Here is an 18065-nt window from a genome sequence, read left to right as displayed (position 1 = left end):
CTTCCTCTGTAAAATGAGAGGTTGGGCTAGATGAGCCCAATGGTATGGTTCTATGTTTCCAGTATTTTTTCATCTCTTCCCCCCAATTCCCAGCCTTTTCCTAATAGACACTTTGTCTCCAACCTTCTGCTATTTAGCTTTCTCCCTCTCGTGGGAAACAAAGCTATGTTCCCTACACCACATATGCAAATGAACCTCAGAGCATTGAAACTTCAGCGGTAAACACAGCCTTATTTGCTTGAGAAATCACTGCCGCCTGACTCTGCTTTCTGCCAGAAGGTGTTCCAGACTCTGTCCGCCCTACACCTTTTGGGCCATTGTTTTAATTGGACTAAAAGGTTAATGAGTCCTCCTTTTCAACTTAACAAACTCCAGATGGAGATATGGAGTTGTTTTTAGCTAAAGCTCTTCCTTCCTAACTCCTTCCTCACCCTTTAACTTTGGCTCTTCTTTCTTTTTTTTTTTTTTTTTTAAGGCAATTGGGGTTAAGTGACTTGCCCATGGTCACACAGCTAGTAAGTGTCAAGTGTTTGGTCTGAGGCCAGATTTGAACTCAGGTCTTCCTGACTTCCGGGCCAGTGTTCTATCCACTGCGCCACCTAGCTGCCCCTGGCTCTTCTTTCTATTCAGCATTTGTCACCAGGAGTCACCACAGCTTGGATGAAGAGAGATTTGGAGTAAGTCTTTGATGAGCAAAGAAAGAGAACAAATCAGAGAATTTCAGCCCTGGAAGGTACCTTCCACATTATCTGGGCCAGCCTACTCATTTTACAGAGGAAGAAACTGAGACCCATAGAAAGAAAATGACTTGCACAGGGTCCCACACCTAGTTGATCCCAGAGGTGAGACTAGGATCCCAGGCGTGTGTTTGTGTGTGCGTGTGTGTGTGTGTGTGTGCCTCTTCCTGAGGCTAAGGTTTATTTTTCAGTGTTTTCTGTGGGAATTGCCTTTATTGTAATCTAACTTGGACAGAGCATCAGTGTTGCACCAGGCACTGCTACAAGAAGGAACGAGAGTCTAAGATCATTTCTGAAGAGGAGAGTTGGTCAATTAATTGTCCTTGATGGGATCTTGCACACAAATGGGAATTTCTGGCTGCAGGAATTATCATTCCATGATCTTAGGGCTGGGGAAGAGAGACAGAACAAAAGATCTGGGTTAAGGTTTGCCGTTTGGAATAAAAGCCCTCCCAACCAATGTGAGATAAGAATTGACTTAGGTAGGTCATATATCTAAACACATTTCTCTCATCGCTCCACTTTTGACTCTACAGACTTTTCCATGTTATCTCTAGCTGCCTTTTTACCCTGAAGATGCCTCTGCCTCTGTGGTCAGCCCACTCCTCCCATTTATGAGTTCTTGCTCAGAACCTCCATTTGAGGAAGTGCCCAGATACAGATAGTTTCTTTGCTGGCTCCACTCCTGGCTTTCCAGATTTTTCCTGTTTGCCCTTCTCTCCGCACCAGCCCCCCCCCCCCCATTAGAATGTAAGCCTCTTGAGGATAAAGATTGTCTTTTCTTGTTGCTTGAATTTGTATTCCCAGTGCTTTATATAGTACCTAGCACATAGCATGTATTTAATAAATGTGCTCTCTCTGTTTCTTTTTGCCACAGAGGGAGAATATTTTAATTATTAATAATAATATCTTGTATATGCATAATGCCTTTTAATTTTCCAAAATTCTTTTACATCTCTCTTGCTTGATTTTGACACTATTGTAGAGTTAGCATGCATGGGTTGAAGATCTGGAGCATGAAGAAGTTAAGTGACTTGACCAAAGTCATGTAGCAGTTTAGTGTCTGAATTTGGACCAACCCAGCCCTGGGCTCTTTCCTTTATATCCTTTTGCCTTGCCCACCTATGACCTGGCAAAGCTTCTCAGTCTATCCCTATTGCTTTGAATCACATTATCAATTTCCCACTCATAGGTGGATGGGATGACTTTCACATATCCCCAAATCAGTGCTGTGTGTCCTTATACAAGTCACTGAACATCTTTGTGTCAGTGTTTTTAGGGGGTCAGAGGAATCTTGCTCCCCTTTTCCACAATCCCCAACTATTACAACCACCAGTGTTGTTTCCTTCCTATGTGTCTCTACCCATCATTCAAAGTCCAGATGAAGTCCTACCTTCTCCACAAAGCCTCTCCTGACTCCCCACTCCAAAACTGCACTTTCATTAAGCTTTCCTCTTGTTAAATTCTATTTTGCACTTCTAATCTATACTACATCTGCATACGGTGAATACAAATACAAGCAACAAGAAAAGACAGTTTTTATCCTCAAGAGGCTTTCATTCTAATGGAGGAGGGGGAGAGAAGGGCAAACAGGAAAAATCTGGAGAGCCAGAAGTGGAGCCAGGAAAGAAACTGTGCCTGGACACTTCTCAAATGGAGGTTCTGAGCAAGAACTCACAAATGGGAGGAGGAGGTTGACCACAGAGGCAGAAGCATCTCCAGGGTAAAAAGGCAGCTGGGGATGTAGTATAGATTATAAGTCAGACATCTCATGTCTGACTCATTCTTTAGTTTTTCATGTGTATGTGCATCGCTTTACTCTTTAGCTAGAGTTATTAACTCTTTGAGGATGAAGACTCGTGGGTCCATATGCACAGATAGATTTCAGCAATCTGCAAATTTGGATGGGCAAAAATTACATCTTTATTTTCACTAACCTTCAAGTGAAATTTAGCATTTCCATCAGTTATGAATGTAGGCAACAGCCATTCTTCTGAGAAAGGGTCTATATGCTTCACTAGACATCCAAAGGGAGCCACAACCTTTGGGTTAAGAACCATTCCCTAGTAGATGTTAAATAAATGTTGGATGAGTAATCAGAATAATCTGATCCTACTGATGGCTGTAAAACTATCTGCAATAAATTTGACCCAACAGAAATAATTGGATAGGCTGTTGGGACACATCTATTTAATGAGATATAATGTTTTATTTGCATAGTGTGTGTACTGAAGAGGATGACCCTATTTTCTTGAACTTTTGGAGATTCTTGTTACTCATATCTCTTCCTTGAATGTTCCTCCCTACCTCCTTTCTCCCTCATTTACCTCCTCTTGCAGTCTATGTCAAATCCTTTTCACTGGTATTTGGTTCCCTTTCAGTTTTAGCAGTTATTATTATTATTTTTATTTTTATTCTTATACAGGTTTCTAGGTTGTTGACTCACATTTGGTCAGCCCACCAACCTTTGCTCTAATTTAAAGAATCAATCCTTCCTCTAGTTGTTTCTCCATGTATAATTTTTCTCTGTTGGTGATAACGTTCTTCCAGAAGTTTCTTCTGGCCCATGAGGTCTTTACATGGAAACCCACAATGGGGAGTGGGAGGGAGGGCCATTGACCCAATGTATTTCTTCTCACTTCTATGTATCTAATGAGCATTTTCAACACCAGACAAGGCACCTACAGCCAAAGTAAAGGTTTGATTAGAGCAAAGCTTGTCCACCAAGCTACTGTGTCATAGAGGAAGAAAATGGTGCTGATGGACTGTTAGGGTCTTAAGAACTCTGACTGTCAGGATCCGCTGAACTCTGACCTCCAATATAGGCATAACTGAAAGAATAGGGAAGGATATGGAATGGGTTCTCAGGAATGCAGCTTTTGCTGATCTTCTGGCTGGTATACATTCATCTCTGCCAAACTCTTCTATGTTTTCTTCTCCAAAGATTCCAGGGAATTTACTCACAACCCAGCCCAGCGTACAACTCTCACACAACTCAGGGACAACACCTGGACATCCATCCAGAAATAGCAGAGGCCCCAAGTCACATTATTCTATCACCAACATATCTCACCTGCCTTACACATACAACACAGTGTTACTTCTTCCACAGTAAACAGCTCTGCAACCACAGGGATCATATCTACAAACAGTAGCCTGGACATTGCGCTTCTTCCCATTTTTAAAAACTGCCTAAAGGCTGCTATGTTGGCAGACCTGAGGATTAGTGGCAACAATTGGTACTTTTCTGGTCTCACAACTCAACTTTCTTGGTTTCATTAGAGTAGTAATACATTTCAGAGTTGGTGAGTCAGGACTCTGATATCATCATGGTGGCATCTACCCATAGGCCCTCTCCTAATTCTTCTTCAGCAAGTGTTCATTAGATTCACTTTAGACGAGCAAGAAACTATTCTCTCCAGTCCCATTAATCTAATTCTGAGCCTTCTAACCCCACTTTAATGTTTCATCTCCAGTCAGTGCTGCATCCAGGGCAGCCAATCCTCTTCCCTTGCTCAATTATAACCCTATTCACCATTTGAAAGTACCTACCACTATTATGGCGATACCAGATCTGTACACAGTCTTCCTCCTCAAGGGCAGAATGGATGCCATCATCTGGCTGGTTTCCATCCCAGTAGTTGTAGTCATAGGATGTGCCATCTGTCCATTCAAACTGACCTTCCTGTTGTATACCCCATACAGAGGCAAAGAAAAAAACGGTGTGCAAGAAGATCAAGAATTTATACCACATGGCACAGATATGAACATTATTCACATTTCTGCATAGATTTTAGTATGCAGAGGTGAAGATTAGGCAAGGCTGGAGACATATATAGGATAGGAACCTTCCCTTGTGAATGAAGTTTTGTTAGTTTTTTTTCAAATTCTGCTTGCCCTTAAAGAGAATCAAGGGTTGAAATAAAGCAAATTTCAGTTAAAAGTTAGGAGTATACAAGAAAGAACTACAAAGAAGGACCAAAATAAAAGAAACATCAAAGAAATGTATGATCAAAAAATAAGATGGGCTGGTCATGTAGAGAAAGTGGAACAACCAATGGACAGTCCATATACACCACTGATATCCTGATGGTATCAAGAAAAAGTGAGGAAGTTACCCAGCAGTTTAGTGGATTCACTGAAGTGGAGAATTTAAGGGTTTCAACCGATATCTTTGATGGAAATGTTCACAATTAGACAACTAGGTGGTACAGTGGATAGAGTACTGGACCTGGGGTCAGAAAGATCCTGAAATCCTGAAATCCTGCCTCCAATACTTACCAGTTGTGTGACCTTAGGCAAGTCACTTGATCTATGTTTGCCTCAGTTTCCTCATCTATAATGGTGATAAATATCTTGTGCTTACATGAGGGGTAGGGTGGATTTGGCAGAACACCCTCATGAAAGTGTAGGGTATTAATCTCCACCAATGAAGAAAGAATCCCATACCAATGGGCTTTGGGTCTAGGGTTACAACAGTAAATTCTAGGTTAAGATTTCTGTTAAAATGAAAGATAAAAGAACTACACCCTTCTATACATTCAAATCATAGTGCATATATCAGACCTTCATTAAATGTGTGGTTTCAGTAGATGAGCTGCTATTCTTCTCACCTGTCTCCGGTCATGAAGTCCCATCCAGATGTCTGTTGGTATCCCTGGCACACAGCTGTTTACAAGATCGTGTACAAAGACATTCTCCTCCCAACTGTGAAGGAAAGGATAACATAGTCTTATGATAACATTTTTCAGTCAATTGATCAATCAACAAGCATTTATAAAGCATTTACTATGTGCCAAGCACTCTGCTTGCAGTGCTTATGTATACAAAGAAAAGGCAAAAATAGTCCCTGTCCTGAAGGAGTTACATTCTAAAGGGAGAAACAACATACACAGCAATTGATACATACAGTATAAATATAGAGTAGTGGGAAGGTAGCCTTAGAGGGGAAGGCACTAGAAGTTGGGATGATGGGGAAAGAACTTTAGGAAGAGGTAGCATTTGACTTACCTCTTAAAGGAAGTTAGAGACTTGAGAATGGAGGGAGAACATTCCAGGCATGGGAGACAGACAGTGCAAAGGCATGGAGATGAAGAGTTATATGTGAGGACAGAGCAAGTAGATCAGTATGGCTGGACTACAGAGTGTATGAAAGGGAGCAATGTATTAAAAGATTAAGAAGATGGGAAGGAGTCAGATTATGGAAAACTTTAAATGCCAAACAGAGGGGGTTATATTTGATCCTAGAGGTAATAGAGAGTTATTGAAGTTTATTGAGTAAGGGAGTAACATAGTCAGACCTGTGCTTTAGCAAAACCACTACAGTAGTTGTGTAGAGAATGGACTAGAGTGGAGAGAGAACTGAGACAGACATACTCCTATAGACTTCAATGAGTGATGGGGATAGAGATGGGGAAGTTACATAGTTAGACTTGTACTTTAAGTTTATGTGTGTGTGTGTGTGTGTGTGTGTGTGTGTGTGTGTGTGGTTGCTTTCTTTTATTATTTAGTAAACAGCTCTTGGAGCAAGAAGACTCATGCCTTTTCTACTGGTAAGACCATCACCTTTCTTTTTTTTAATCAATATCATGCTTAATTTGAAGTCAGGTGGACCTGGGTTCAAAATCTCACCTGTGATTCTTATCTCTTTGTCACCATAAGCAAGTCACTTAACCTCTCTAAGCCTCAGTGTCTTCATCTGTTAATGGCAAGAAGAACACCGGTATTAACCATATCACAAGATTGTTGTGAGGCTCAAATGAGATCATGGAATTGCAACCTTTAAAGCACTATATAAATGTGCCAATTATTAATATTATTGTTATGATGATTATTAATGGTACCTATGGATAAGACAACTTCCCTCCTTCTTCCACATATGAAAATAATCATGCATCATTCCATTTCCCTCTATCTCTCACTTGAAGAACTGGCAATGAGGGCATACTGAAAAGGCCACACTTACTGCACCTTCTGCAAAGCTCTGATGGAAATGGCCCAGATATGATTCTGCTGGTGAGATGGAGTTTTTAGGGATAAAGTGAGGGTTCAAAGGGCCTGCATGCTTTTAGCTAAATGAATGGGATCTTCCTTCTTTGGTAGGGGGGACGATTCTTCACTTTCACTTCAGAGTTTTCCTGGTACGTTACAGTGTGTGTGTGTGTGTGTGTGTGTAATATGCATTTATAACATATATAAGCACATATATTATTAAGGGGCAATGTTCTCTAGGTACTGAGTGTTGTTCACTGGGATTAGTTTTAGTCTGAGAATGCTTAAGTAGGAGTTTGGGGGAGGGGGGAGGAACAGGATGCCGCTAGGGCCTTCATCCTGGGAAGTACTAAGTGCCCTAAGGTGTAAATGATGAGAACCATTCCATTCCTTCAAGACTCTGGAGGCAGCAAGGGAATTCTCTGTGACAGGAATGAAACTCATTCACAACAGAGAAACATTCATCCATTTGTTTCAATTTATCAATAGGACCAAATGTAAAATCTTATGCTTAAGCTAAAAAAAGGTTAAAATACAGGGATGGAAGGAGGCCTGGTTGGTACAGATTTTGTTAGAGGCAATTAGGTAATGCAGTGGATTGAGCACTGGGCCTGGAATCAGGACAGGCCTGAGCTCAAATTTGGCCTCAGACACTTATTAGCTGTATGTCTTTGGGCAAGTGACAACCTCTGTCTGTTTCCTTCACCGTAAAATGAAGATGATAATAGCATCTACTGTGCCGGCCGCGCCGTGAGCTCTCCTCCTATAAGGAGCAGGCTGCCAGAGTCATACTTACCAGTCTTCAGTGCCCACCCGGATAAACACAGAGACGAGCCGATCAGGAGGTGCAAACTCGAGCTTTATTCAGAGGCCATCGCAGCAAGGCCAAGCAGGAAAGCCAGAGCAAGAGAGCAGGAGCAAGAGAGAGCAAGCTCCAATCTCTACTGTTCCTTAAGTACCTACTTAGCCCCTCCTCCTCAGCCCACCTACTAGTCATTGATTGTAGGATCAGATACCGGAAGGGGATGTCTGGGTTTAGTGTTGCACCAAGTGAGAGGACGTGACGCAGGAGGCTAGGACCGGATACAGGAAGGAGACGTTTGGGATTAGTGCATAGACAAAGGGAGAGTACGTGACCCAGGAAGTCAGGAAGGAGATGTCTGGGGTTGACGTTGCACCTAGGGAGGGGACTAGACAAAGGGAACTCGTTCTCTGCCGTCCCACTCCCACGTAGCACAGCCCCCTGCCTCAGGAGCACGTGCTCCGGCTACTTCCTTGTATCCTGTTCCTTCCCCAGCTTATCACAGCTCCACATAGCACTGCCCACTGCCTCGGGAGCGTGAGCTCCGGTTACTTCTCCATATCCAGTTCCCATCCCAGTTCACCACAACTCCGCCTAGCACAGCCCCTGCCTCGGGAGCGTGAGCTCCGGTTACTTCCTAATATCTTGTTCCTACCCCATCTTGCCACAACCTTCACGTGGCAGTAGCCAACATCAGACAATCCCTCACAATCTACCTCCCAAGGTTGTTGTGAGAATGCCATGAGATAACATCTGTAAGTGCTTGCATTTAGTAGGCACAATATAAATGGTAGTTATTATTGTTGTTATTATAAAAAGAGTTGAATATTTTGGTAGACTGCAAACTAAATATGAGACAGCACTGCAGTGTGGCAACAAAAAAAGGAAATGTGATCCTGGGTAGCCTTAAGAGTGGCATCACTTTCACTTCCAGGAATGGAAGGTGAAAATCTCTTTATACTCTGCCCTAGTCAGGCATCTGGAGTATTATGTTCAGTGACGGGTACCACAATTTAGGAAGGCTGAAGAGTGTCCAAGGGAGAGGATGATGAAGAGCCTTGCAATCTTGCCATAGAAAGACTGGTTGAAAGAACTGGAGAAGACTTAGGACAGGGTATAACAGCTATTTTCAAGTATTTAAAGGAATGTTATGGAAAAGGAATTAAGACTTGCTCTCTTTGGCAGAACCAGAAGTGGCAAGGTGGTATAATGAATAGAATACCACATTCAGAACCAGAAAGACTTGAGTTTAAATCCAGCCTCAAACATTACAAGCTACATGACCCTGAACAAGCTTCTTAAACTCTCCCTCAGTTTCCTCATTTATAAAATGGGGATAATAACACCTATCTCTTAGGCAAGGAGTTCTTAGGGTTGTTGCAAGCATAAAATGAGATAAGATAAAGTACTATATAAATGCTAGGTATTATTATTAGTAGTAGCAGTATTAGTGTTATCATATCTAGTTACTAAGTAAAAAAGAGGCAAATTTAGGTCTAATGTCAGGAAAAACGTCCTAATAGTTAGAATTGTCCAAAAGCAGAAGAAACAACTCCATTGGGTGGTGGATTTTCCCTTCATTGATAGTCTTCAAGAGGAGACTGGATGGCAGCATATTATAGTAGAGATCAGATCTTGTCTAAAATTCTGTGATACTATGATTCATCTGATGTGTCAGAAAAAAGAAATGTACTGCCTCCAGCAAACCCAGAATTACATAAGGATTTTCCAAGGAAACAACCCATCAATTGGAAAGAAAATAGATTGGCAACTGGGTAGGATAAAGAACCAGAAAAAAAAGATTAATAAGTCAGACAGAGAGAACCAGGAAAGAACAGTGTCACAGAAACCTAGAGAGGAGAGAACATCAAGAGATACTCTTGCTACAACAGTGTCAAATGTTGCAGAGAGGTAAAAAAAGGATGAGGATTGAAAAAGGAGTATTAGATCTGGTGATTAACAGGGCACTGGTAACTTTGGAAAAAGCAGTTTCAGTTAAAGGATGAGGCCAGGAGCCAGATTGCAGAATGGTCAGAATAGATTAAAGGAGAAGTGGGGTCACTGATTGCAGATTGCTTTCTTAAAAGAATTAAGCTGAGGAATAGAGGGGAGATATAGGATGAAAGCTAGTAGGGATGTAGGATCAACTGAAGATTTCTGAAGGATGAAAGAGGTATAGACATGTTTGTTGATAGCAAAGAAGGAGCTAACAGGAAAAATTGAAGACAGAATGGAGATGATAATAGGAACAATCTAGGGGAGAAGATGGGATAAGATGGGCTTAAGAGTGCATGTGGACTTTGGTTATGGTCTTGGCATGGACATAGTCCACATCTTCATTCAAGTCTGGAGTAAAAGACAAGATCGTGTTGGAAAAGATGGAGAAAATGTCAGTAGTGCAAATTAAACTTAAAAATGTGTCATGTATACATTTTTAAAGGACACCAGTTATTAAACATTTACCAGCACACCCTTAGATATAGCTTGTCTATATACTTATATTTGCACATGTCATGTTCCTCAATAAACTCCTTGAAGAAAAGTTTCATTTTTGTCTCTTTATATCCTCAGTACCTAGTACAGTGCCTGACATATAAGTAAAATATTTGTTGCTCAACAAAAAACTAAACTCATTATTTTTCCCCAAATCCCTTCCCTGTTCCTTACTTCTTTATTACTGCCAAGGGCAACACCATCCTCCTAGTCCCCTAGGCTTGTTGACATCTTCAACTCCCATATTGAATCTATGGCCAAGTCTTGTCAACTCTACCTTCCTAACAGCTCTTATATACACTGCCTTCCCTCCTCTAACATTGCTACTACCCTGGTACAGGCCTTCATCAGCTCACTCCTGGACTATTGCATTTTCTCTTGGGTTGCCTGTCTCAGGTCTCTTCCCCTACCTACCCTTCACTCGCCTGTCAGAGTGATTTTCCTAAGATGCAGCTCTGACCATGTTCACCTCCCTACCCTCATCCCCATTCACTAAACTCTATTACCTCAAGGATCAAATATAAAAACTTCTGTTTGGCTTTTAAAGTCCTTTATAATCTGGCTCCTTCCTACCTTTCTAGTCTTCTTACACCTTATTCTCCTCTGTGTACCCTACAATTCAGTGACTCTGGCCTCCTTCCTATTCCTCACTCAAAACACTCTACTTCCTGACTTCATGAATTTTCACTGACTATCCTCCATATCTGGAATGCTCTCCCTCCTCATCTCTGCTTCCTGGCTTCCTTCAAAGTTTCAGTTAAAATCTCTTCTGCAAGAAGTCTTTCCCAGCTCCCCCTTAATGCTACTGCCTTTCCTCTGAGACTACCACAATTCATCTTGTGTGCACAGACAAATATATACATCTTGTATTTATGTAGTTACTGGCATGTTATCTCCCTCATTAGAATGGGGTTTCATTGAGGGAAAGGACTGTCTTTTACAATTCTTTGTATTCCCAGCATTTAGCACAGTGACTGGCACATAGTAGGTGCTAAATAAATGCTTATTGATTTGACTAGTTGATCGACTGACATTTTAACATCGATATCAAGACAGCTAATCTCTATACTTGAACAGGCTCTTAGGTCTTCGAATATTACCAATGCTGTTTGAGTCAGACTATAAATTCCTAGTGGGTAGGGACCATGATCAACTGATTTGTACAATATCCAAAGGTGAAGGTAGATACTGAACAAATGTTCAGTGGAAGAAGAAGGAAAGAAAGTTCCTTCACTCCTGATGCTGGAAAGAGAAAGCTAAAGGACTTCCCCCAAAATGGGCTTTGCCTGTGTTTACATCTCTTGTCTCATCAATGCCATTGTAAACTTTTTCAGGGCAGAGAACATGTCATAATTGTCTAAATTTTGTTGTTGTTTTGTTGTTTGGTCATTTTTAGCCATGTCTGACTCTTTGTTTCCCTATTTGGGGTTTTCTTGGCCAAGATGCTGGAGTGGTTTGCCATTTCCCACCCCAGCTCATTTTACAGATGAAGAAACTGAGGCAAACAGGGTTAAATGACTTGCCTAGTCACAGCAAGTAAGTGTCTGAGGCTAGATTTGAACTCAGGAAGATGAGTCTTTATGACTTCAGAGTCCCACTTAGCTGCCCTACTTCTCTAAATGCACTACCATAAATGACTAGCAAAATGTTCTGCATGTAGTAGACACAATAAATATTTTTAATTTTAATTTTTTATTGCATTTAATAAATATTTGATGATTGATTGACATGGCATCCTGTCTCTGTCCCACAAAGAAAGGGGATACCAGAAAGAATACTGTCTCTGGGTTAGAATAGCCGACAAGTAATCCCAACTGAGTCTGTGAGGCTGCCTTTTTTACTGTTGTTGTTTGTCCTTCATTCTCAGAGAAGACCAATGATATCACAAGGATGATGTCTTGACTTGTGCATAAATTGGATTTAAGTGAGACAGGGCTGTGCAAAGTAGTCAGCCTTTCTTGCAGGCCACAAATCAAGTACATTGATTGTGTTCAGGTCATAATGCATGTGACAAAGGGAAGAAACCATACCACATCCTAAAGTAAATTTTAAACCATGAATTCATATCTTTATTCATAAAATTGATTTTGAACCCAAAACATCAATTGATAAGCATTTATTAAGCACCTACTACATGCCAGGTATTGTGCTAAGTGCTGGTGATACAGAAAAAGGCAAAAGACAATCCCTGCTCTTGAGGAGCTCACAATCTAATGGGGTTTTGAGATCTTTTCTATGTTTATGAAGACATCTTCAATCCAGATAAGATAATTAACCCCCTTCAAATATCTCCATTGGTATATCAAAAGAACACCTTCTTCCTTAATGAAGATCTTTGAGATTGACTTAGTGATCTTTGGAGAGAATCATGATTTTTTAAAATTTCTTGCAATGACACCTCTATAGGAAAAATGCCAGTTGATAAAAGGAAATTTCAGCCAGTATTTTGTTAATAGTGCTATTAATAATAATAATAATTACTTGTATAGTGCTTTAAGGTTTGCAAAATACCTTACATATGTTATCTCCTTTGATCCTCACAACAAGTAGGTGAATATAAGAAGTAGTTGCTATTATTATCTCCATTTTACAGATGATGAAACAAATTTAGTTCAAGGACTTTCCCAGACTGATACACCTAGCCAATCTGAATATTTGTCTTATGATGGCAAGAATGATTTCAACAAGAAATTACCCTGGATAGGACCTATTTTCAATTGCAAAAGAGAAACTCCACCTGGAAAACATCCCCTACTCATCCTCCCCAAACTCTCACCCAACCCCTTCCAAGCAAAAAAGAGAATGTCATGAGCATGAGAGGTAGCAAGAGGTAACAAATTCCTGCTAAGCTTACCTGTGAATTGAAGCCAATTTGGCTGACTTTGTCCCAGTGGAGAACTCTGCACAGTAAAGGTCAGCTTCAGCCCAGGTCTTATTAAGAGGGAAGAATCTATAGCAGTAACCTTCATACTCCATCCAGAACAGAGGACATGGATAGGGCTGAATCATCTCTGGCATGGCTGGAGAAAAAGAAAACCAGAAGGTGTTTGGAAACGTTTGGGATGTTTCTTCTCCTTTGCATTGAAAAGATAAAGATGTTAGGTATTACTGAAGATATTATATATGTATGTGTTTACATAATAATAGCTAACATAGTGCTTACTATGTGCTAGGCACTGTGCTAAGTATTTTACAAGTGTTATCTCATTTGATTCTCATAATAACCCTGGAAGATAGGTGCTATCATTATCTCCATTTTACAGATGAGGAAACTGAGGCAGATAGAGCTTAAGTGACTTGCCCAGGTTCACATAGCTACTAAGTGTTTGAACCTGGATTTGAACTTAGGTAATTCTGACTCCAGGCCATATGTTTTGTTACTAAATTACTTATTGCTTTAGGATGTGGTAAGAAAAGAAGACTGAACAAGGGAACTGAAGCTGAGGGAATCAGCTTTGCCAAGGATACCTAGCTAGTTAGTGGTAGAGCCAGGACAATGAACTAGATCTCTTAATGCTTAATTCTATACTTTTAAAAAATTCTACACCATGTATGCCAATTCGTCAAATGAATTGGTTGTATTGCTATGTATGCATTTTAGTCACTGGAAAACTAAAGGAACCAAATTGTCATACTAGGTCAGTGCTTTCTAGATTAAGACAGCCTTGACTAACCTGCCCTACCACTGCTTCCTTCTCCACTATAGACATTTAGTGGCTGTGGGGTCTTTGACAAAGCATGAGAGAGAAACAAGATGTGATGGAGGGGAGAAAGGAGTTGAGGATGGTTTAAGTAAAACCCATGGAGTAGTGCCTTTGAAGTAGCCCTGGCTAATTTTCCACGTTACGGATAGAATGCAAAGGGGTAGAGAACAGCAACAGAGGGTCAATACTATCAGCAGAAGAAGGAAATTCAAATTAAATGGAAAAGAATTAACAAAAAAAATCTCTGACTAAGGGACACAGAAAAGTGGTTGATAGACATCCATTTTTATAAAATTGCTTTCAGTATATACCTTCACCCACCAAATGCCCCTCAAAAATATATCTGAATGGGTAAATCAGCCAACTCTAAATGGAAAGATTCATTACAATTCCCTAATTAAACCATAACAAGGAAGCTTGGGAAATGATGGGAAATTTCCACAATTGTGTTCCAATATTGGTTGCTTGAATTTTATGCTAATAAAAATAACAACATATTTTAAAACTTCTTGTGTGGATAAAAAAAAAGAATATCATCCAACATACTCTTTTATAAGTTACTATGTTAGTTTTATTTTGTTTGTTTCTTAAGTTGAGAGAGGTAGTGTGTTAGAGCAAAAATAATACTGGATTCAAAATCAGAGACCTGGTACTAATTAGCTGTGTGACCCTGGACAAGTCCCTTAACCTCTCTAATATTCAATTCCTTTATCTAGAAAATGAAAAATTTAGTTTCAATTTTTCGCAACCGCTAGTCCAAGGACCATCATTAGTCTGTGGTAAATTTTACTCATCTGCAAAATTTTTATTAGAAAGAGTTCTTTTATTTTTTTCCTTTTTTTTAGTGAGGCAGTTAGGGTTAAGTGACTTGCCCAGGGTCACACAGCTAGTAAGTATCATGTGTCTGAGGCCAAATTTGAACTCAGGCCCTCCTGACTCCAGAGCTGGTGCTTTATCCACTGTGCCGTCTAGAGGCCCCAAGGGTCCTTCTTTTTAAAACAATAACAATAGCCTCTAACCTTAAAAATACTTATTCTTCACCCTCTTTCTCCTCTTCCCTAGGCCCCAATTTTCCCAGAACCCTCTTCTCTAGTGTTTGGTCAGCTAAGATTGCACAGAGTAGAATGGTTCGTAGTAAACAGTTTATATATTTACCAGTCTTCAGAATAGTCTTGGTTCAAAAAATACTAGATTAGATGACCTCTCACCTTCCTTTCAGCTTTACATTATGTACTTTTTAAAAACTTATTATAGGGGGTAGTTAGGTGGCGCAGTGGATAGAGCTCCAGTTTTGGAATCAGGAGGACCTGAGTTCAAATCCAGCCAAGCCAGACACTTGGCACTTGCTAGCTGTGTGACTCTGGGCAAGTCACTTAACCCCAATTGCCTCACCAAAAAAGCAAAAAATAAAAAAAAAAATAAAAAAATAAAAACCTAGTATATAATTCTATGACTGTTCTCTACATAATTCTATTCAATAAATAATTTTTGTTGTTGTTCAATCATTTCAATTGTGTCCAACTCATCACAGCCCCATTTGGGATTTTCTTGGCAAAAATACTGGAGTGTTTGCCATTTCCTTCTCTAGTTCATTTTTTATAGGTTAAGAAACTGAGGCAAATAGGGTTAAGTGACTTGCCCAGAGTCATGCAGCTAGTAAGTGTCTGAGGTCAGATTTGAATTCAGGAAGAGGACTCTTCCTGACTCCAGACTGTTGAGTACCAGTCTGTACACTGTACACTGTACCACCTAGCTGCCCCAATAAATGTTTTTAAACACCTAACATTTGAATACCTACTATGTCCAACGTAAGACAATATATTGTCATGGATAGAAGATCAGCCAGCATTGGAATCCAAGAGACAGGTTCAGTCTTTCCTCTGATACATACCAGCTCTGAGACCTGGGGCAAGTCACTTATATTTCATTACCTCAGACAGCTCTCTATGGCTACAGGTTACAGATGAATTACTGAGTGGCATCAAAGAAAGGAGTTTCTGCCCTTGGAGTTCCCAAGTGAATGAAATCATAGGTCCAGACCAAACATACTGAAGGAGATACAAATATGAATGAGATGTAGCCTCCTCACCTCAAAAAGCTTACAATCTGGAACATATATATTATTTTCAACTATCTGTGCAAGTAGGATTTTTCCATTAGCAGAGATGGACTACACTATACCATTCACATTGTTTTTTTATTATCTTCTTGTGATTAATAATAAACTCATATTCATATAGCACTTCACAGCACATAAAACACTTCCATTCTACAGATGAGAAAACTAGAGGCTTTGAAGTGGCTTGTCCAAATCTACTCAATTAGCAAATGGCAGAGCTAGGATTTAAAGTTGTCATCTTTTTCTGTCTAGATAGCTGTGGGTCATCAATGGGAAAGGACCAATGTGGGTTTTTGTCCTTGGTTTCATCATCATTGTTCTTTAACCTGTCACAGATTCTTGTCTGTTGTGGGATCCTTTCCATGGAAGTCATACGATAATGCTAGGAACACCACTGGGGGAGTGCCAAGGCCCTTCCTGATGATATGGGCTTTTTTTCTGGGACAGGATTCCTAAGATTCCAAGGCAATTGTCCCAGGAAGCTTCTGAGCTTCTCATTTTCTACCCCAGTTAACATAGTACTTACCTCCAACCAACACCCACTAACAACTCTGGTTTATTGAATGGCTAATAATAGCCCCCACCCCAAGCCTCTATGGCTTAGCCCTTGATCATTGAATGGTGCTGCTTCAGACAAACTGAGGCCTGTGAAAGACCTTAATTTAGAAAGGCCAAGGTCATCCACTGCATCCCAGGCCATCACCAGTCTTGACTGTTGTCTTACCACTGGATTTCAATGGCCCTGGAGGAGAGAATGAGGCCAGCAACTTTGTACAGCTCTGCCTCCCTTAAATCCAGTTCACCTGAAAGTCAAAATATCACCCTCATGATGTCATTGGTCCTCTTCAAGAATGTAATACAAGCAACTTAGCTCATTCAAGTTGGGCCTTCCTTACAATGCCCTTGTGACATAGGTAGTGCAAGGATTTTTACTCCCTTTGTATGGATGGAGAAACTGAGGCCCACAGAGTTCAAGTGACTTGCTAAGGGTCCCACAGCTACTACAATTGAACCCAAATCTTCTGGAACCAACATTAACAAACACTCTTTCTTCTACATCCCTAAAGAGATCCTGCAGTGAGAGAAGGGCTTCTGAGAAGGAGCTATCTTGTTCTTATGGCTTGTCAGGCCTCTCCAGGAGAACATTTCAACAGTAAATGTGGGGTGCAGGAAAAAAGACATCTGAGTTGTGACTTTCATATACCTTTCTCTGAGCACCTTTCCCTACTTCCTTCCACTAATTTGATTTGTTTCATGGAGCAAGTGATGCCTGTGGATACCTAGAGTTAAATATAGCAGAAAAATAGGGCTGTGACAGGTCAGCACTAATCCTTTCTCCTCCAAGGGAGTCAAGGCTCCTCAGCTGAGAGAGCATAGAGATGCAAAAGAACCTTTTGAATCTCTAGCAGTGATAAATTAGTTCCAATTTGGCAATCATTTAACCTCCTCTTTATCTTTCTGGTATTTTAAGTTTTGGTCTCAGGCTGATTTTAGCCTAGTGGATCCTTTTCTTCTATAGTCAACCCCATAAGGCTCACTGTGAAAGAGATTCCACAATCTCTGACCAGCCTCTCATGTGTTCAAAAAATTTCAGTGGCTCCCCATTGCCTACTGATCCTGATATTCAAGGCCCTCCACAGTCTTACTCCAAACCACCCTTCTAACCTAATTTTCTATCACTTACTCTTCATATACTCTATGTTCCTGCCAAACAAGACTACTCTCAGGTCCTGGTTCTTGTCCTGTCCTCTCCCACCTCCATGCCTTTGTTCATGCTGTCACCATGCTTAAATCTGTCTCCATCTGTTGGAAGTCCCTTTCTTCTTTCAAGGCCTAAATCATGTGCCAACTCCTCCATGGACCTTGAGCCACCCAATTGCTCAAGGTGAAAATATCCCTTCCCTCCATGGATGATCACAGAACTTTGTTTGGATTTCTTTGAAATCATCTCATTCCCCTGTATATTACAGTCATTTGGGTACCTCTTTCCCCCATTACAGTACAAGTTCCTAGAGACCAGGGTCTGCATCCTATCTCTTTCTGTATCTAATATAGTGCTTTACACATAGCAGGTATTTTATAAATGTGTGTTGACTTGAATTTGTTATTGATTTTCAGATAGATAGCTGGATGAATGGATGAATGGATAGACAGACAGACAGACAGACAGACAGATAGATAGATAGATAGATAGATAGATAGATAGATAGATAGATAGA

The 18065-nt window shown here is 40.5% G+C and overlaps 1 protein-coding gene across 1 annotated transcript in view; it reads right to left on the bottom strand.

Annotated features, from left to right (window-relative positions):
- Nucleotides 1-621: 621 nt before the first annotated feature.
- The window catches only part of LOC114052356 (C-type lectin domain family 19 member A-like), a 23733-nt gene continuing 6289 nt past the window's right edge, over nucleotides 622-18065 (bottom strand). The window contains exons 2-5 of the mRNA XM_027874916.1: nucleotides 12878-13043; nucleotides 5351-5444; nucleotides 4290-4422; nucleotides 622-1126 (exon numbers count right to left, since the gene is read on the bottom strand). Coding sequence (XP_027730717.1) covers nucleotides 1047-1126; nucleotides 4290-4422; nucleotides 5351-5444; nucleotides 12878-13043 — 473 coding nt within the window. The 3' untranslated portion in view covers nucleotides 622-1046. The remainder of the gene's footprint in view (nucleotides 1127-4289; nucleotides 4423-5350; nucleotides 5445-12877; nucleotides 13044-18065) is intronic.

This window comes from Vombatus ursinus, unplaced genomic scaffold (genome assembly GCF_900497805.2).
Source record: "Vombatus ursinus unplaced genomic scaffold, bare-nosed wombat genome assembly UNPS02014807.1, whole genome shotgun sequence".
NCBI classification, from domain to species: domain Eukaryota; kingdom Metazoa; phylum Chordata; class Mammalia; order Diprotodontia; family Vombatidae; genus Vombatus; species Vombatus ursinus.
The sequence above is the reverse complement of the archived record's forward strand: the minus strand, read 5'-3'. Positions and strand labels throughout refer to the sequence as shown.